Source organism: Microcebus murinus, chromosome 6, assembly GCF_040939455.1.
Source record: "Microcebus murinus isolate Inina chromosome 6, M.murinus_Inina_mat1.0, whole genome shotgun sequence".
Lineage (NCBI taxonomy): Eukaryota > Metazoa > Chordata > Mammalia > Primates > Cheirogaleidae > Microcebus > Microcebus murinus.
The window spans coordinates 107605935-107627193 of NC_134109.1; the positions used below are offsets into that span (position 1 = coordinate 107605935).

General features: G+C 39.1%; 1 protein-coding gene across 2 annotated transcripts in view; it reads left to right on the plus strand.

Annotated features, from left to right (window-relative positions):
• The window catches only part of BBS4 (Bardet-Biedl syndrome 4), a 54751-nt gene that overhangs the window by 18615 nt on the left and 14877 nt on the right, over positions 1–21259 (plus strand). Inside the window, exons 1-7 of one of the 2 annotated variants that reach the window (XM_012768230.3) lie at positions 2233–2849; positions 6771–6850; positions 8643–8706; positions 10880–10991; positions 12320–12392; positions 16662–16715; positions 18722–18849. In XM_012768230.3, the coding sequence (XP_012623684.1) occupies positions 2810–2849; positions 6771–6850; positions 8643–8706; positions 10880–10991; positions 12320–12392; positions 16662–16715; positions 18722–18849 (551 nt within the window). In that variant the 5' untranslated portion in view covers positions 2233–2809. Of the gene's footprint in view, positions 1–2232; positions 2850–6770; positions 6851–8642; positions 8707–10879; positions 10992–12319; positions 12393–16661; positions 16716–18721; positions 18850–21259 lie in introns of those variants that run through there. The other variant, XM_012768229.3, reaches the window with a different exon arrangement.

Genomic DNA, 21259 nt, shown 5'->3' on the forward strand with positions numbered 1-21259 from the left:
GCCCAGAGGGCAGAGTTATGGGTGCTCATCCAAACCCTCAGGTATGCCCACAACAAAAGGGCCAGTGTATATACAGACTCCAAATATGCTTTCGCTATGGTTCATGTACAAGGGGCAATCTACAAGGAGAGAGGGCTATTGACCATGGGCGGAAAAGAAATCAAGAATAAGGAAGAAATTCTTCAACTATTGGAAGCAGTGTGGGCACTGAAGGGGATTGCAGTCATTCATTGCAGGGGACACCAGAAGGGCACAGACTCAGTCGCCAACAGTAACTGTCTGACAGACCAGGCAGCAAGGCAGGCAGCCAGTATGGGACAACCAGAGGATCCCACTAAATGCCACATTCTCCTGGTCCCAAGTGGCCAGAGAAACCCAGTACACGCCAACAGATCCTCTCCAAGGCATTAGGTATTCAGTGGAAGTTACGCATGGCCTATAGGCCGCAGAGCTCAGGGAAAGAGCACGTGAACCCAACCCTCAAGGTTACATTGGCCAAAGCATCACCTTACTGAGGGTAAGATGCACTCCTAGCCCCACTGGCTACTCACCCTTTGAGATCCTATATGGCAGGCCACCCTGCATCATCAAACGCCTGAGAGGGGACACTAGGCAGTTGGGAGAATTGAACCTAGACCAAGAGCTCCAGGCCTTGGCTAGAGAAACCAAATTGGACTGGGACCAGTCCACCCCCATCAACCCGGGGACCTGGTCTGGGTAAAGGATTGGAAGAAGGAACCCCTAGAGCCAACCTGGAAGGGACCCTATACTGTGATATTGGTTACCCCCACTGCTGTCAAAGTTGCAGGATCCCTGCATGGATCCCTGGGTCTACATGGGGTGCCGCTCTTGTTTTCAGTTGAGGCTCAAATGCTGCTAATTGTAACTACTAAAGTCAAAGGGCTATGGTAACCATGGGACCCTACTTGCCCAGTGCAGTCAATAGATTCATAGAGAGATTTTTTTTTTTTTTTTTTTTTTTTTTATTTTTTTTTTTTTCACTGAGCATGCTGCTTGATCATAGAGAGATTGATGCCTCTGTGTAAACTGATAAGGGCATCAAAAGGGGGGAATGACAGAGAAAAACTGTTGAGCGCCAGGATGTTAAAGCTTGTTGCTGATTGGATGCTTTTTGAATTCCACCAAGGGTATAAAAGCAGGAGGAGAACAAGGAAGGGGGGAATTGGAAGTCAGAAGTCAGCTGAGCCTGCTGGAGGAGTAAAGACTATTCTTTGACTCTCCGTGTGCTGCTCAGTTCTTTCCCAGGTCAAGAGCTATAACACTAGCTGTAACACTTGACGCAACATTTGCAACACATTTCCTCCCTATATCTTTCAGGCCTAGGAGTGATAGTGGCTAAGCTCATGCAAACCTCTGATTTGTCTCACCATTCCCTGTTGAGTCTCCCATTTCTTCCATCACCTGTTCTCTGCACTAAAGTTCCTCAGGTGATTTCCTGTTAGACTCTGATACAGGGTCAAAATGATAGTAATAGAAATGTCCTATACTCACATTCTTTTTAAGATTTATTATATCTTCTGATGCCCCAAATATCACATCGAGGTAGAAAAGTGTTATAATTCCAATTTGGCATGAGAAAATTAAAATTTATTGAATGGCCACTTTCAGATTTTTCATATTTTCCAGTAAAATTATAGAGGAAAACTTGGAGGCCCAGAGAGACTTGTCCTAGGTCCCATAGAAGGAGGGTACTATAATCAAGATTGGAATTCTACATATAAAGACTTTTATGTGCTACATACATATCTGCTAGTCCTGGAAGAGATCCTTTAAAAAAGAAGGCTTCAGGCCGGGCTCAGTGGCTCACGCCTGTAATCCTAGCACTCTGGGAGGCTGAGGTGGGCGGATTGCTCAAGGTCAGGAGTTCGAAACCAGCCTGAGAAAGAGTGAGACCCTGTCTCTACTATAAATAGAAAGAAATTAATTGGCCAACTAATATATATAGAAAAAATTAGCCAGGCATGGTGGCATATGCCTCTAGTCCCAGCTACTTGGGAGGCTGAGGCAGTAGAATTGCTTGAGCCCAGGAGTTTGAGGTTGCTGTGAGCTAGGCTGATGCCATGGCACTCACTCTAGCCTGGGCAACAAAGTGCGACTCTGTCTCAAAAAAAAAAAAAAAAAAAAAAAAAAGGCTTCATTTGCAATATACTTGCAAAAGCCTGGGTCATTTTAGGAAATTTTTCAACTACAAATCTGGACCATAGTATTTTTCTGCTTAGCACTCATACCCAGGATACTGTCCCTAGCATTAATCAAAATTTAAAGGTTTGCGTTAGGGCCATTCCTAAGAGAATTTAGCACCTGGGTAAAAAATGGGAGAATTCTTGAGGTGCCATGTTTATTCAGTGTTAGGAAGTTATTTATAATTAAATATAAGTTGGGTGCGTCTTTAAAGGGAGAAAGAAGGGGAAGAGATGTCACAAAGGAATAGAACAAGGCAAGGGAGTATTGTTGCTAGGTTGCCAGCCTTCCATGCCACTGCCTTGGTTATGGTGGAGGGGTAGTGAGGGAGCTGGGTTATGAATGAGGTCTTGTATACAAACGGCTGAAGGACATTACCTTGTCTTCCTCGCACAGCTGGCTTCCTGACCTCTGTGGTAACATAGGCTCCTAAAGTGTAGCATCAGAAATGACTACTGTGCTTTGTTGTAAAGTAGAAGACGCTCTGCTTTGCATTTACATGCCTATCTTTTTTGAAGGATCTTTGAAATATTATGTAATTGTCATAATACCTGCAAAAACATATAAGAACCAGTGTCCCCATTTGTAGGAGGAGTTGGAGTGTATAATGATTTGGAATACAAGAAATTCAGCCTCTACATTTACAGGTACAATTCTAATTGTAAATTCAGGATTCATAGACTGTAGGGATTTCTGAGGTATCCAGAATTCCCTCATCTTTGAGAATACCTAAATAATAAGGATAATAAAAATAATAGCAACAACAGTAGCTAACACTTCTTTAGGGCTACTATGAAGTAGTCCCATAGGGCTACTATGTACCAGGCATTATTTGAACCTCTATATTTATATTAAGGCATTCAATCCTCACATTGGGGATTGAGTATTTTATGGGGATGAGTATTTTATTCCCTGACCCTCCCATTTAAAAGTGTAACTCCTCTGCAATCAGCCTGTTGAAAAAAAAAGTGTAATTCCCTACCTTGTAGTCTCTTTCCCTCTTCTGCTTTATTTTTCTCCATGGAAAAATGTCACTTATAAGTATAACATTGTATTATCTATCCTTTCTGATGGTACCCCACCCCCCATTTCTCATTATAAGCTCCTTGAAATCAGGGAGTAAATTTTGTTCACTTCTGTATCCCCAGTGCCTGGCATGTGGTAGGCACATAGAGAATATTGGTCGAATGAATGAATCTCTATTTTACAGATAAGGAAATCGTAAATTTCCCAGGGTTACATATTGGGTAATAGGACAATTATGGGGCACTGAAATGTTCTCTAAAATTTTTAATAAAGCTAGAGTTCTTTTAACTCTATTTCTAGGAGTGTGAAAGGACCTTTAGCACTTGGATTTGGTGGTGCCTTCCCTTCTTCTCATCCTGAGAGCTCCATTTCATGAGCCTCTGTGCTCTTGAGCTGTCTTACAAATTGAACATTTTTTTCTCCAGTCTTCACCCAGTGAGCACAAAACATGGTTTGTCTTTTATTGTGAGAGTTTAATAACAAGCAAGACTTCAAAAGTCTCATTTTGTAAATTTTATCTTAGGCTGTAGAAGCAATGATACTTAGTGATATTATAAACTCAAAAGAGTTCAGTGCCTTCTCTTTCACTCTTTGGTGGGTAGGTGACAGAGAGGTAGGCCATACAATTGAGACTTGGTCCAAGATTATTCAGTAAGCCACCTGTCCCAGAACTATTCATTATGATGCACTTCTTTATCCACTTTACACACATACACACATCTTTAATCTTGGTGATTTGTATGGCTTTTAGAAGAAAATTTAATTCTGGATGTGGTTAGGCAGAATATGAATGGCTAAGATCTGGTGACTGATGGGACAGTGGTGGGTGTGGGTGGGGGTGCGGGAATAAAGGAAACAAAAGTTTTAGGATAATCTCCAATAGGCCCGTACTGACTAGAAAGTGTGGGCCTACTAAGAGAATGTATGTAATTGGACGATGAAGAGTTATTGCTTATAATTTTATCTTTTTTCTTTCTCTTGGCATATAAAAATCACATCTGTACTTTCTGGCATAATTTTCTCTTACATATTCCATGGATATTCCCTATTGGGAAGCAGTAGACAGCATTATTTCTTAATTTTTGTGTTCAGGTAACATTAACTCTTGGTTACAGTAAGCTTTTTTCCTTTTCTGTCATATTGTGAACATATACGTCTTAGGTTTTCTGTAGGTTGTTTTTCCTAAGGTTCTTTTTTTTTTTTTTTTTTTTTTTTGAGACAGAGTCTCACTTTGTTGCCCAGGCTAGAGTGAGTGCCGTGGCATCAGCCTAGCTCACAGCAACCTCAATCTCCTGGGCTCAAGTGATCCTCCTGCCTCAGCCTCCCGAGTAGCTGGGACTACAGGCATGTGCCACCATGCTCAGCTAATTTTTTGTATATATATTTTTAGTTGGTCAATTAATTTCTTTCTATTTATAGTAGAGACAGGGTCTTCCTCAGGCTGGTTTTTTTTTTTTTTTTTTTTTTTTTTGAGACAGAGTCTCACTTTGTTGCACAGGCTAGAGAGAGTGCCATGGCGTCAGCCTAGCTCACAGCAACCTCAAACTCCTGGGCTCAAGCAATCCTTCTGCCTCAGCCTCCCGAGTAGCTGGGACTACAGGCATGCACCACCATGCCCGGCTAATTATATATATATATATATATATATATATATATATATATTAGTTGGCCAATTAATTTCTTTCTATTTATAGTAGAGACGGGTCTTGCTCTTGCTCAGGCTGGTTTCGAACTCCTGACCTCGAGCAATCCTCCCGCCTCGGCCTCCCAGAGTGCTAGGATTACAGGCTTGAGCCACCGCGCCCGGCCTCAGGCTGGTTTTGAACTCCTGACCTCCAGCAATCCACCCGCCTCAGCCTCCCAGAGTGCTAAGATTACAGGCGTGACCCACCGCACCCGGCCTTTCATAAGGTTCTGAAACGTGAAGAAATAGATTATAAATCATTTCCCTCTCTTCCTCTGTTCTTCCTTTTCTTTTACATTTTTAAAAATCAGGGACTTTCTCAAACATATATTAACATTCACAAAAAATAATACAAATACACTAGCCAGATTTAATAAATAAAAACATGTAGCCCATGTTAACTTTAAAGCTTTTTATTTCCATTTTTTGAGAAATATACGTTAAAGAGTTAAAGTCTCCTTTTTATGTTTGCCTAATCCCCTTCTTCCCTCTCCCTTCCTCAAGATCTTCACTATTTTGAGGTTGATGTGAATTTTTCTACTCTGTGTTACCATAGAAAAGTAATTTCTTAATGAAGTTTTACCTGTATTTTAAACTTTTGATTTCAGTGGGCAAGTAACTCATTTTATGGTTTCTCTCTCAGGAGAGGTTTTCAGTGACTCAAGTAGAACTCTTTCGTTGTTGACTTTTCATTCCTAGGTAACAGCATAATGTTCCCATTTGAGCTATTTCTAAAGTTTATATTTGAGGCCAGTTGCGGTGGCTCATGCCTGTAATCCTAGTACTCTGGGAGGCCGAGGTGGGCGGATGGTTTGAGCTCAGGAGTTCGAGACCAGCCTGAGCAAGAGCAAGACCCCATCTCTACTAAAAATAGAAAGAAATTAATTGGCCAACTAAAAATATATATAAAAAATTAGCCGGGCATTGTGGCACATGCCTATAGTCCCAGCTACCTGGGAGGCTGAGGCAGGAGGATTGCTTGAGCCCAGGAGTTTGAGGTTGCTGTGAGCTATACTGATGCCACTGCACTCTAGCCTGGTTAGCAGAGTGAGACTCTGTCTCAAAAAAAAAAAAAAAAGAAAGAAAGAAAGAAAAAGTAAAAAAGGCCGCCTGTAATCCTAGCACTCTGGGAGGCCGAGGCAGGCGGATTGCTTGAGGTCAGGAGTTCAGAACCAGCCTGAGCAAGAGCGAGACCTCGTCTCTACTACAAATAGAAAGAAATTAATTGGCCAACTAATATATATAGAAAAAATTAGCCGGGTATGGTGGTGCATGCCTGTAGTCCCAGCTACTTGGAGGCTGAGGCAGCAGGATTGCTTGAGCCCAGGAGTTTGAGGTGGTTGTGAACTAGGCTGACGCCACGGCACTCTAGCCCAGGCAACAGAGTGAGACTTTGTCTCAAAAAAAAAAAAAAAGATGATATTTAACTACTTAAAATATTTTTGGTACTCTGATCTATCAGATGTGATATTAACTGTGTTATATATGATTTGTTAGTAACATTCCTGAAATGTCCTTTAGAAAGCCTTTCTATTCATCTTTGGAATCAGGAAGAGAGAATTAAAGCAGAAGAGACAAAGGATGATTTTACATTTTTCAGGCCAAGTTATCATTTGAGAGACTGACATTATAAGCCACAAAAACTCAAGAGAAATATATATTCAATGTTTAATAGTAGAACAAATATCTCTTAGTTTAATAGTTTATACATTTTTATGTACTGTAATCTTATAGTCAGCAGCATGAAGAATTTAATGTGATACTGCAGTATGCTTATGGTTAGTTTAGACATGAGAACAATGGTAAAGGAGAAAATCTAATGACTGTGTTGTTTGTTTTGTCAAAATATGTTACCTAGCTCCAGATTTTCCTATTTTGGAGAAGCAGAACTGGTTGATACATCTCCACTATATCCGGAAGGATTACGTAGCATGCAAGGTGAGAGATTGCAGTGATAGAGAAAATGTGAAGCAGGATGTTAGCTAGGCCACACAGAATATGGCAGTTTATAGCCCAGTAATAATATATGAATTCCTGTTTTCCCGCATTTTGTGTACTGGTTAGCTTGTACTATGATAGTTATGGTTAACAAACAACCTCAAAATTGCAGTGGCCCCTGACAGACATTTATTAATTGCTCATAGGCTTTCAGATTGGCTGTGGCTTGGCTGGGTATGACTGTAGGCTGTGGGTCAGGTTCAGGTATGTTCCATGTATCTTCTCATGTAAAGATCAAACTGAAAGGGCAGCCACTCTTTGTGACTTGCTGGTCTTTTGGTACAGATGTTCAACTCAGTATATTATCTAACTTTTTGATCTTTGGATAGGTGGAAAGCGGTATTTCATTTAGTTTTATTTTATAGTTCTCTTATGGTGAGGTTGATCATCATTTGTATATTTAAAAACCATTGGTATTTCCCTGTCTTTGTCTATTTATCTCTTTGGTAACATACCATGTATGTTACAAAGTTGCTAACAGATAGTAGTGATACTAACATGCAAAATATATCATTGGTGTTGTCTTTTTTGGCAGGCCGAGCTTTGTAATCCTCAGGCTGTGGTTTTGTTTTGTTTTGTTTTGAGACAGAGTCTCACTTTGTTGCTCAGGCTAGAGTGAGTGCCGTGGCATCAGCCTAGCTCACAGCAACCTCAGTCTCCTGGGCTCAAGCGATCCTATTGCTTCAGCCTCCCGAGTAGCTGGGACTGTAGGCATGTGTGGGCCACCATGCCTGGCTAATTTTTTGTATATATATTTTTAGTTGGTCAATTAATTTCTTTCTATTTTTAGTAGAGATGGGGTCTCGCTCAGGCTGGTTTTGAACTCCTGGATTGACCTCGAGCAATCTGCCCGCCTTGGCCTCCCAGAGTGCTAGGATTACAGGCGTGAGCCACCACACCCGGCCACAGGCTGTGGTTTTTTAATTTATACCTGTGGCATTTATACCTAAGGCAAGGCACAGAACTAATAGCATTTACTACCAGTATGGATCTGGAGAGCTTTTCTTTCTTTTCCTTCTGTGTATTACTTGGAAATTTTTTTCACATTTTTCTTAGCTTTCGTAGTTAGATTTTAGAAAAGGGTTGGCAAATGTTTTCTGTAATGGGCCAGAGAGTAAATATTTTAGGCTTTGCAGGCCACATATAGTCTCTAGCTCTTACTCATCATCATCTGATTTTTTTAAATAATCTTTTTAAAATATAAAAACCATTCTTTGCTTGAGAGCTGTACAAAAATGTATGGGGCCTGTGAACCCCATAGTTTGCTAATCCCTGTTCTAGATAAAATAAGTAATTATAAGAAGAGAGCTGTGATTTAAAAGACTGAATGAACTACTTTATTAGTCATTACTAGTATCCTAGACTTCTTATAGGTACCCCTTGTCCATGTCTACCTTTTCTTTCCTTCCTTCCTTCCTTCCTTCCTTCCTTCCTTCCTTCCTTCCTTCCTTCCTTCCTTCCTTCCTTCCTTCCTTCCTTCCTTCCTTCCTTCCTTCCTTCCTTCCTTCCTTCCTTCCTCCCTCCCTCCCTCCCTCCCTCCCTCCCTCCCTCCCTCAGGCTCAAGTTCAGTGGCACAATCACAGCACACTGTAACCTTGAACTCCTGGCCTCAAGTGATCCTCCCATAGTGCTAGGATTATATGTGCGAGCTACCACACTCAGCTATGTCTATCTTAAGACATAACTTAAGAAACTTAACCACTGTTCAGAAGTATTTTTCTTCCTCTTTCAGGCTGTTATCAAAGAACAGCTTCAGGAGACTCAGGGGTTATGTGAATATGCTATCTATGTCCAAGGTAAGATACGTATTCTCTTCTTGCTAGAGAAATATGCTTTGTCTAGATTCTTAAAAAAGAACAAATAATTTAGGAAATATTTAAATTCAAGTACAGTCACGCATCCATTAATGACAAGGATATGTTCTGAGAGATACACCATTAGGCATTTTTGTCATCACATGAACATTGTAGAATGTACTTACACAAACCTAGATAGCATAGCTTACTACACATGTAAGCTATATAGTATAGCTTATTGCTTCTAGGCTACAAACCTGAACAGCATGTTATTGTACTGAATATTGTAAGCAGTTGTAACACAGTTGTAAGTGTATCTAAACATAGAAAAAGTACAGTAAAAATACAGTATAAAAGAGAAAAAAATGTATACCATGAAAGGAGTTTGCAGGATTGGAAATTGCTCTGGGTGAGTCAGTGGTGAGTGTGTGTGAATGCCTAGGACATTCCTATATAGTATGGTAGATTTTATAAACTCTATATACTTATACTACACTACATTTATTAAAACATTTTTTTCCTCAATGACCATTCTTCACCGTTTGTTTAGTTTGTGCTAGTATTTTTCAAAATGGATGCTTAGGATTCTTGCCTCATGCAGTGGATTTCAAGGCCAGAAGATGTTTTTGGAAGGGTTCCTTGTCAAGCTAAAAAAAAGACGAGAAAAGGCTTGAGGATTTTTTGTAAGATGAGTCAGGATAAGGGGAGGAAGCCTAGAAATATACAGGATAAAGCAGAGAATTAATTAAACTCATCAGAAACCACATACAGGAACCCCTGACTTCAGTTTTACTCTTTTAATGTCATAAGTAACATCTTTACTTTTTCCAGGAACTTTCTTTCTTTTCTTCTTCTTCTTCTTCTTTTTTTTTTTTGGAGACAGAGTTTCACTTTGTTGCCCAGGCTAGAGTGAGTGCCATGGCGTCAGCCTAGCTCACAGCAACCTCAAACTCCTGGGCTCAAGCAATCCTTCTGCCTCAGCCTCCCGAGTAGCTGGGACTACAGGCATGCGCCACCATGCCCGGCTAATTATATATATATATATATTAGTTGGCCAATTAATTTCTTTCTATTTATAGTAGAGACGGGGTCTCGCTCTTGCTCAGGCTGGTTTCGAACTCCTGACCTCGAGCAATCCGCCCGCCTCGGCCTCCCAGAGTGCTAGGATTACAGGCGTGAGCCACCACGCCTGGCCCTTTTTTTTTTTTTTTCTGAGACAAGGTCTTGCTCTGTCACCTAGGCTAGAGTGCAGTGGTGTCATCAGAGTTCACTGCAACCTCCAACTTCTTGGCTCAAGGGATCTTCCTGCCTCAGCCTCCTGAGTAGCTAGGACTATAGGTGCATGCCACCATGCCCAGCTAATTTTTCAATTTTTTTTGTAGAGACAGGGTCTCGCTCCTGCTCAGGATGGTCTTGAACTCCTGACCTCAAGCAGTCTTCCCACTTCAGCCTTCCAAAGTGCTAGGATTATAGGCATGAGCCACAAGACTCTTTAATGTAAATGAATGGTTTTGTTTATCATTCATCACATTTATAGTCTTCAGATTAATATATAATTTTCTGACGTAATTGTTAAGATATTGACACATTTAGGACATCATAGCAAAAAAAGAAGCTCTTTTATTGCCAATATCACAAGTTCCAGACTTTCAGTGCCTGATAAATTCTTCTGAAAACTTAGGCCTAGGGAAAATTATTGACTCTGATTGGTTGCTATATTGAAAACCAAAGTCTGAAATATTACTATATTCTTTGCCAGAATCTCCCTGTTGGACTGGGGGTATTGATTCTGCTTACTCCATTTGAGAGCTCTCTTTGAAAACTATCAGGTGGAAGTCTGAATTATCATAATAAATAAAGCATCTGGTGGGGAAGCTCCAAAATGTTTTTATTGTGAAGAGTTTGTGTGATAATTTGCATGGGAACTGATTATGTGTGTGGTGGATATTGGGAGCACAGAAGTAGGTAGATTTGAGCTACCTTATTAAAAAAGATTTTGGCTTGTCAACAGCTTTTCTTGTTCTTTTAGCTCATCTGAAGTCATATTTGTATTAAAGACAAAATTATCCAAAGGATTTCTTTGATTTCTTTCTTCTCTAATTTTTCTGATGCCAGGCTTCATTCATAAAACCAGAACATGGTTTTATTTTCTGTATTTTCTGTTTCTTGGCAGCACTGATATTTCGCCTGGAAGGAAATATCCAAGAATCTCTAGAACTCTTTCAGACATGTGCAGTTCTCAGTCCTCAGTGTGCTGATAACCTCAAGCAGGTGGCCAGATCGTTGTGAGTATTGGTGGCTTGTAGGCTGTAGGGCACTCACAGAGAACAATGTAAAATGTGTTCTCAGGCACAGGCTGCTGCTGGCAACCTGATCGGCCTGATACATAAGAGGAAAGTGGTTTAATAGGTATAATGGGATTTGTTTTGAACAGCATGGATTAATTTTGAAATTTGAGAAAATGAGAGAACTAATATTAAGGAATTAAGAATTTAAAACACTGTACATTCTAGTTTGATGGGAGAACACTGATACTGTTTACCATGGAAATAGTGACATCTTGTGCCCTAAGTCCTCTAATCATATTAGCAACCCATGGAATTTTTCTCATCTACTTTTCTAATACTTAACATAATACTTGACACACAGTAGGTTTTTAGTAAGTACAGACAATTCCCCACTTATGTTTCAACATAACATGATTTTTCAACTTTATAGTGGTGCAAAATTGATATGCATTCAGTAGAAACTGTACTTCGAGTACCCATACAACCTTCTGTTTTTCATTTTCAGTAGAATATTCAATCAGTTACATGAGATATTCAACACTTTATTATAAAATAGGTTTTGTGTTAGGTGATTTTGTCTATTTCTAGGTTAATGTGAGTATTCTGAGTACATTTAATATAGGCTAGGCTAAGCTGTGATGTTCAGTAGGTTAGATGTATTAAATGCATTTTTGACTTAACAATATTTTCAACTTACTATGAGTTTATCTGGACATAACTGTTGTAAATTGAGGAACATCTGTATTTGTTGAGTGAATGTCCTGAAGCTTCCTAGATGGAAGCAACCTCCAAAGTCTTAATAAGCTGTTAGGTATACCCTCTTTCCAGTACTCTGTTCCATGGAGTTCCCGTATCTACTTTCTTACCTACATTGTCATTCATACCTGCATTGTTTTTGCAAAGAGCCTGGTTTTCCTGTTTCTCTCCAAATTCATGAGCTAATATAAAGAAAAGAGACTTAGGCTTGGAAGGAAAGGACATGTACCTAATGGATGATGATAAATGATGGCAGTTATTGCTTATCACTTGTTTCTTTTTTGGTCTATATTTCTTGTACAGTGTAGGAAAAAAATTACAGAAGACTTTGACTAAAATTGGTGTAGAATGAGACTAAGGCCCTGGAACAGCTGCCAATATAATCCCTACAAGGAAAGCCTCTGCTGTTGGTGTATAGCAGCCTCACTGGCCAAACCAGCACAACCAGCTCATAAGGAAAAGGCTTCCAGAATTCTCTGCTAGATGAGATATGAATAAAATGTGGGACTAGTGGGGTTAATCTTCTAAGAATATTGAGGTAATAATTATGAAAAATATATCTTCCACAGATTTCTTTTAGGAAAACATAAAGCTGCCACTGAAGTATATAATGAAGCAGCTAAACTTAACCAGAAAGATTGGGTAAGTAGGGAACTTTCAGATCTTTCTTATTAGTAAACATGCTGATGGTTCCCTTTATCATATGGCTGTCTTATGTTATTATTTCTGAATTATTACGTGCCCAAAATGTCTTTATTTCATCCTCATACTTGATTGATGATTTATCAAGTATAGGATCAAAAATCATGTTGCCTCATAGCTTTGCAGACATTGCTGCATGCTTTTGTAGGAGTCAGTGTTGCTGATAAGCAGTCTTTTACCAATCTGATTTTGTTGATGACTCCACTTTCCTCTCTAGAAGCTTTGAGTATTTTTTCTTTATCATTGGAGTTCCAGAATGTCAGCAATAGGCATCTAGTTGTGTTTTGTTTCTCTCCCATCTGTTTGACACTCAGTTGGCTCTTTCATTCTGAAGACCCTTGCCTTTCTTTAGGTGAGGGAAATTTTCTTTGAGTAATTCTTTGATTAATTTTTTCCTTTCATTGTCTCTTTGTATCAATTGGAGATTGTGTGTAACTGCAACAGAAAATTTGACTAAACATTGGCTTTGCAAATTGGGGGTTTATTTTTTATTTTCATGACATAAAAAGTCCAGGTAAGTAGTTGTTGGCATTGATTTGGTGGTCCTTGGTTGTCAAGGCTGAGAGTTTTTCCTCATGGTTACAAGATGACTGTTGCAGCTATGACATCACATCTGTATTCTAGGGAGGGAGAAAGAGGAAGCAACAAGGAGAAAAGGACAGAGCCTATTTCAGGAAAGCACAGCTTCCCCAGAAGTCCCCAGCAAATTTCCAATTATAAGAAAGGCTGGAAAATGTAGTTTTTAATCTGGTCATATTGCCATTCTAAACAAAACTAGGGTTCTGTTAGGAAAAAAAGGAGAGTGGATGTTAGGTAAATAACTAATAGTACCTGTCACACTGTTTTTTACTCTCTATTAGACATGTTCTTTACCTATTCTCCATGTCCTTTAACTTGCCTCTCTTAGTTTCTACCTCCATTTTCTTCTTGTAATAACCTCTCCAGTATCTCTGATTCTTGAGATTCTGTTCTGCTTCCCAGAACTATCCTTTTCTTCCTCTCATTTTTTTTTAATGTCGGTTTTTTTTTTAAGTTTTTGATGATTATTGGAGAGACATACATATCTATGAGTGAAGAATTTATTTATTAGTACAGAGAATTAGCATGAGTTTCCTTTGCAGATCTTATGGCACTATTATTTTTGAAGCGTGTTCAGTTTTTCAGTCAATTTTCTTTTATAGGTCTAAAGATTGAGTTATTTTGAGTCTTTATGCCATGCAGTATTTTATAGTCAACAGTCAGAGTGAAGCTACATATAAAGAAAATTTGTTTTACTTTTTCATTTAGTTTTTTTTTTTTTTCCAAAAAATGTCTTCTATATGCCAGGCACAAGGCTAAGGGTGGGGAACCGGTGACTGGGCTTGGAGATGCAAAAGTGGACTGGTAGATTATGAAAATCACCTAGAATAGGAAATATAGGAAGGAAGAGGAGGAAGTGTGGGGAGAAGGTGATGATAACAAATTAGAGTTGAATCCTGCCTTTCAGAGGATTTTGGACCTAAGTTTTCGGTTCTGGTATCTAAATCGAGATGTGTCCAGTGTATGGTTGGATATAGAAATCTAAGACGGAAGTGTTCTGAGCTAGTGATGTATATTTTGGAATCAGCAACATAAAGGTGGTAATTGTAGAATGAGACCCAGGCCCTTGAAACAGCTGCCAATGCAGCTGTTCCATGAGATTGGATGAGATCACCCTGCAGTGAACTGAGGATGGAACCCTGGGAAAAAACCTGTTTCAAAGGGCTGAGCAGAAGAAAAGAACCCATAGAGGGAGACAGAGGAGGTGAAGCAGGAGAGTTCAGGGTCAGAGGGTGAACGGAGTGTATCTGTTAATCTATCTAGTTGGTTAAAAGAGCTCGTTTGGCATTAACTAACTTGGGATAACCATTGCATTGGCATTAGCAGAAGCAGTCATTCTCCAAACAGCCAGCACTCTATCCTTACGTATTTTGTAAGTTCCTGGAGAAAACCTTGTAACCATACTTTTCTGGACTCATTAGGGTATTCCATAGTCTGGCAGCAACAGGAGAATAATCATTCCTCCTGCCATTATCTTATTTGACTTTTGGAACAGCTCTGTTAAACAGGGAGAATTTCCCTTATCAACAAGTGAAGTAGCTGAGGCTTTGGAAGGTGGAATAACTTGCCAAAGGTACACAGTGAAGTAATGCCAGAATCAGAGATAGAATTCAAGCATAGAATCTAGGATTCCTTATTTTAGGCTTGTGATCTTTCCACTGTACCAACTGCCTTTGTAGAATGTCTGCTGGATTCCTTCACCTCATGAAAAATAGAGTTTGACTCTGATTTGTTTGATTTTCCTTTCCAGATTCCTTTGCTCTCAGTTTGTTTAAAGCTTATTGCTGCCTTGTCAAATAGTATCTATGCCAAATGATTTTAAAAGATTCGAAGTTAGTTAGCCTTCAGGACATTTAAGGGACAAGAAACGCTGTATTTCTCTACATGTGTGCATTGTCATAGCTTGACAAAGTGGGAAGTACACAAGTTTTGGAAGCAAGCCTGAATTCAGGTCCCAATGCCTTGTAATGTGGACATGATTTGAATTATGATTTAAGAAAAAAAAAATTTTAATGTAAGACATTTGTGAAATAATTGGAAATTTGAACATAATTGAATATCTATTGCAAAGCAATTAATTTTTTTCAACTATGATATTGTGGGTAGGTTAAAAACCTTATCTTTTAGAAATATTGAAATATTTGTGGATGAAATGTTATGCTGTCTGGTATTTGTTTACAAAAATAGTAGAAGTAGATGGGCTATGGATTGGATAGTTGTTGGAACAGGATGATGAGTACATGGTGATTCTGTCTATATTTATATATGGTTAAAATTATCCTTAGGATATAGAACTTAAAAAGAAGAGAAAAATCCCAGTGCTGCCACTTTTGAAGTTAGGTTAGGCAAACTACTAAACCTCTCTGAGCTTCAGTTTCCTTATCTGAGGAATTGAAAAAATTATAACTATGTTGCAGATTTGCTGGGAAAATTAAAGTAATATATATGAAAATGTCTGGCATAAAGCCTGATGTATCTGATGTATAGTTAGGTGCTCAATAAATGATTGGTGTTTTGTTGTTGTTATTTTAGGAGACTTGGAAAACATTAAACCAGTTGTTATCTCTGAGTCTGGGGATCCAAGATCCTTGGACAAGGATCTATCCCTGTTACTAACAGGGTGGTCCTTACTACGTTTGCCAAGAGCAGTTTCCTCACCCCTGCTTTCTCCTTCTCTAAAGCTACCTTAAATAAATAAATGGGAGATTTATTATAAAGGAATTTGAGAGAATCCATAAAATAGTATCAGGAGATACAGGCTGCTCTTATAGTGAACTAGAACTGAAAAGCTGTCAGCATCCAAAGTAGCTACTCTGCATTTTTGCTTCATCTTTGCATTCTGTAGATTAGAGGTTGACACACTTTTTTGGTAAAGGCCAGTTAGTAAATATTTCAAGCGTTGTAGCTTCATACAGACTCTGTTGCAACTACTTATCTCCGCAGTTCTTATGCTAAAGAGCCATATGAAAACAAGTGGTCATGACTGTGTTCCAATAAAACTTTGTTTACAAAAAAGTGCAGGGAATGGATTTGGCCTATGGACCATAGTTTTCTGACCTCTGCTCGAGATTTCTGTAGATGGCGCCAATAACATATATTCCACCATAGCAGCCCCCAGATGGCGCTGTTAGTCCTCAAATACACATCACCTAGTGAATTTAGTGCTTGCAACCAGCTAGCTTCATTCCAATTCCAGATTCCTAGCTAAAGGACTTCAGTTGACTCAGGTGTCACTCTCTTTATCTATAGATACCTGTGGTGGCTAGCAGCCCTCTCAGCAGGGGGTGTGCGTAGTCTCTTCTGAGAAGAGGGCACAAAATGTATGGGTAGTATGCAACTCTTAGAGAAAAAGGGTATGGAGACAGGCTGGGTATGTACCTCAGGGTACCGTGTAGATCCAGGAAGATCACGTTTATTCTGCTTTTATTATTAATCTATTTTTTATATTAATGAACTCATTTTGTAGAATTAAATATATTTGAGTATGAACTAGTAAAAAAAAGCTGACTGTAGTGCATATTTTAAAGTTTAAACTTTGCTGAGTAATAACAATTGCTAGATGTCTGTTGTGTCACTCTAATACTTACTGTGGAATTACACCTAAATTGTTTTCCTTTCTTTTGTGTGTAGGAGATCTGCCATAACCTAGGAGTTTGCTATATTTACCTGAAGCAGTTCAACAAGGTAATCTATAGAAGTGGGGTACACTGAGGGTACACTGCCACTGCTCATTTTGTGTTATCCCTAGTGCTTGCAGAAGTTTTTGGAAGTGAAAATTGAAAGTGCCTTTATACATTTATCTCCATTTTTTAATTCTCATTTTATTCATCTATTTCTTTCTGCTTTTAACAAGAAGATGGAAAATTCTAGAACTACTGTGAGGGAATGACAATCTAATTGCTTTCCCCCTCTCTTCTTTTTCTCTACATTCAGTTTAATTTTCCAGTATAGAAACAAATGTTTAATAAAACGTAACTATCAAAAAGTGAACCCTTAAGTCTTAAAGGTGTAATCATGACCATGTGAGCTATTTCATGCTCTGACAGCAAATACTTTTAGTTTTTAAGGTCATTAAAAATGAACTTTAAAATTTTAAGTTGATCTTATTTCTAAGAATTTTTAGATTTAATTTTTTAGTTATTTTCCATCATGAGCATTTATATTTCATTTTGGTTAAGTTATAAGCCCTAAGGCTCTTAGATAAAACAGTTTGAGCTTCCCTTGGTACTCAGATAAAAAATATATATATATCTTAATTGAGGAACAGATGAAATTATTGAGAATTCTGAAAGTTAGTGATGGCGGGGTTGAGTAGTTTCCTTTATAGAGCTCCTATTTAGTGATTGTGAAGTTCTCCAATTCTCCTTTCTGCAGTGCCACCAGGACTGAGGATCTGAATTAGTTAATACCCATTTGAAAATGTTTAGTTTGTGTCATTTTGCAGACTGGTGTAACCTAATCTGCCTTTCACAGGTGTGAGAAATAATCTGCACACCAGCAGTTGAGGTGTAGGAGTAACTTTTTCTCTTGTGAGACAGATAATAAATAATGTAAATAAATTACATATATATTTAGTGGGCCCCTTAGGTTTTCTGGATGGATCTACAGTTTTATATACTTAGCTAGGAAATTTTTTTCTTCAGAGAATATTTCAAGCACGTACATTTCTATTCACAGGATTAATTCAGAGCCTGGGGAGAAGGATTAGTCTTTGGTTGGCTCTGTTCTTAGGAGAAGAATTATTGATTTATTTACTTACTTACTTTTTGAAACAGAGTCTCGCTCTATTGCCTGGACTGAGTGCCTTGGCATCAGCCAAGCTCACAGCAACCTCAAACTCCTGGGCTCAAGCACCTCAGCCTCCCGAGGAGCTGGGACTATGGGTGGGCGTGCACCACCACCCCTGGATAGTTTTTTCTATTTTTAGTAGAGATGGGGTCTCACTCTTGGTCAGGCTGGTCTTGTGCTCCTGAGCTCAAGTGATCCATCTGCCTTGGCCTCCCAGAGTGCTAAGATTATACAGGCTTGAGCTACTGTGCCCAGCCTGAATTATATTTAGATTTTACTATAAAGCTAACAGGCTAAGTCAATAAAATACCTGGCATTTATACAAATACTTGTTGAATCAGTGAATGACTAAACAAAGCCCTTTTGTTCATCTACTAGGATATAAGCTCCTCCAGAGCAAGGAGTTTGTTTTGTTAACTCTAGTATACCTACCATCTAGAAAGTAGGCACTCAATGAATACTTGTTGAGTGAATAAAGGAGAACAATCTCTTCATTCATTTATCATCACATTGGTGGGGGAAATGAGGCCCACCCTGGGGAAAGTTGTACAATTGGTCAGTGGTGCAACTGGGATTGAGTTTAGTGCATTACTCTACACTGTATATGATGTCCCTTTTGACTTATGAAGTATAAGACATGGGTGTGTGAATGTCAAGCACAATACATTCAGAAAGATTAATCGTCTTGTATAAATTCTCCCAAGTGGCTCAGGAGCAGATATCCCATGTTGCCCTGCCCTGTCAGCAGGGATAGTTTTGTTATGTTTTGGTCTTCGGGTAGTGGGGGCTATTTGCTGAAATATGATGTTCCTACGTTTGTACACCAGGAGCTCTGAACAATATGAAGCCATTGTTTTTTAGTAGTAGTAATTTGGTTTTCTTTACTTTTTCAAACTTGTCAGGCACAAGACCAGTTGCACAATGCCCTACATCTTAATAGGCATGATCTGACTTACATAATGCTGGGTAAGATCCACTTGCTGGAGGGAGACTTGGACAAAGCCATCGAAATCTACAAGAAAGCAGTGGAGTAAGTGTGTCTATTTTCTCTAGAGAAATGAGTAACTAAAAAAAAAGCAAGTGGATATACGAACTCCCAAGCCTAACAGAGGGAATTTGTTTGACTGATTACTGGTTGTATGTGTTAGAGTAAGGTTAAACTGAAGTTTAGGTTAGGAGCTCTCAACATCTTCCATAAGGTATAATAGACTGTGTTTCTCTTACCTTTCAGGATGGATGCTCTAGGTTAGCTGGGCAGCTCTGTTCCACAGGGTCAACCAGGGATCCAGGTTTCTTCCTTGTAACTCACATTCTTTAGGTTGTCATCTTAACCTGCATGGTTGAAACTGAATGTAACATCCATGTTCCAGGTTGTGGTGGGGGGAGATCGTATGGAAATAAGCATCTAGTAATAAGTTTTAAATGACCCAGAGATTTCACATATCATTCCTGTTCACATTCCATGATTCAAAATTAGTCCGGTGGCCATACATAGCTGCAAGGGAAGTGGTTAGACATGTACTCAGGAGGAAGGGAAGAACAGATTTGGGGGTCAACTAGCAGTCTGCCATTTTGGTTTTATGCTTTATAGTAGATCTTACGTTTTCAGTGATATTATTAAGGACAGAAATCTTCTGCTTTAATAATAAACATCTGGCATTATTAGCATGAGACTAATATCTTGTTTGTTTAAAACATCACTAGGATGATCCAAATTCCTGTTGATAATGGAACTAACTGGCTTTCCCATGATGGTATTTCATGTTTCCTCTCTAGAGATGCATGCTATCTTATCTTTTCTGTATAGGGTCTTGTCCTGTTTCTTTTAAGTAGGATAGCTGTGGCAAAATAAGTATCTCATTTGTTTGGTCACTTAATAGAATGTCTAGTTTGTGGTTCAAGGCCTATTATTTCTAATAATTACACTCTGAACTAAAATTATATTTCCATTAATTTATTAATTACCTTTGTCTTCTACCATGGTAGTAAATTTTCTGGTTATATTGGTCACAACAGTGCTTTCTGAATTTTCTTCAACTACATTTTATGTCTAAAAAGACAGAAAAATCCCTTGGTTTGTTAAGCTACAAAAGAGATTTTTGTCATTAAGAGCCTGTTTACAAGGACAAGTAGTAAGGAGTCATCTAACACATATTAAGTGCTTCTGTAGTGCTAAGTAGTAGCCCTGTTCCCTGACCCTTGCCTTATAGAAGTAGACTCTTTGAGATTAACACACATAAATCCTAAGAAAGACGTTCTTCAGTGACCGGTCAGGGACTTAAGTCACTACATTTCCCAAAGGAAAAAAGGGGACAGCTGACAGTTTTGAGCTAGAGACCATTGTTCATGACCAACAGGTTTGGAGAGAGTAGTCATGTTGTAGCCAGGGAATGGATACTACCAGAATCACAGAAATTGCCTGGCTTTGGGAAGGGAAGTGATCAAAATAGATACATATATGGCAGAAAGTGAAAGACAAATTCTCAGTTGAACTGAGAAATCTTTGTGTGGCCAACTCAGACCTCTCTATCTGGGGCTGTCGCTCTTCTGGTTCTGGTCTCTCTACAGGTAACCAGTGCCCTACATCATTCCTTAAAAGCAGGAGACATTGTTGCTTGCCCTTTGGTGTTTTAACTGTTGAAACTGTCTGATGATCCTGTAGTCAGATGATCTCAACTCAGTTGCTTTGGTTGTGTGACAGAGATAAATATCAGTGAGGGATTGAGAAGGCAGATAGTGTTTTACATATGCCACTGTTTACACCCAAAGGCCAGTGGCTAATTCTTTCCTAGAGTTGGTATGTGGCTTTTTTTTTTATTTTGGCATATTATGGGGGTACAGATTTTAAGGTTTCAATAAATGCCCTTTCCCCCTCTCCTCCCACAAGTCTGAGTTTCCAGCATGACCATCCCCCACATGGTGCACATCTCACTCATTATGTATGTATATACCTGCCCCCCTCCCCCCTGCCCAATACCCTATTACTGTAGTACCTGTGTGTCCACTTAGGTGCTGCTCAGTTAATACCAATTTGCTGGTGAGTATATGTGGTGCTTGTTTTTCCATTCTTGGGATACTTCACTTAGTAGTATGGGTTCCAGCTCTAACCGGGAAAATATAAGATGTGCTATATCACTATTGTTTCTTAGAGCTGAATGTACTCCATGGTATACATATACCACATTTTTTTTTTTTTTTTTTTTTGAGGCAGAGTCTCACTTTGTTGCCCAGGCTAGAGTGAGTACCGTGGCATCAGCCTGGCTCACAGCAACCTCAATCTCCTGGGCTCAGCTATCCTACTGCCTCAGCCTCCTGAGTAGCTGGGACTACAGGCATGCGCCACCATGCCCGGCTAATTTTTTGTATATATATATTTTTAGTTGGTCAATTAATTTCTTTCTATTTTTGGTAGAGACGGGGTCTTGCTCAGGCTGGTTTCG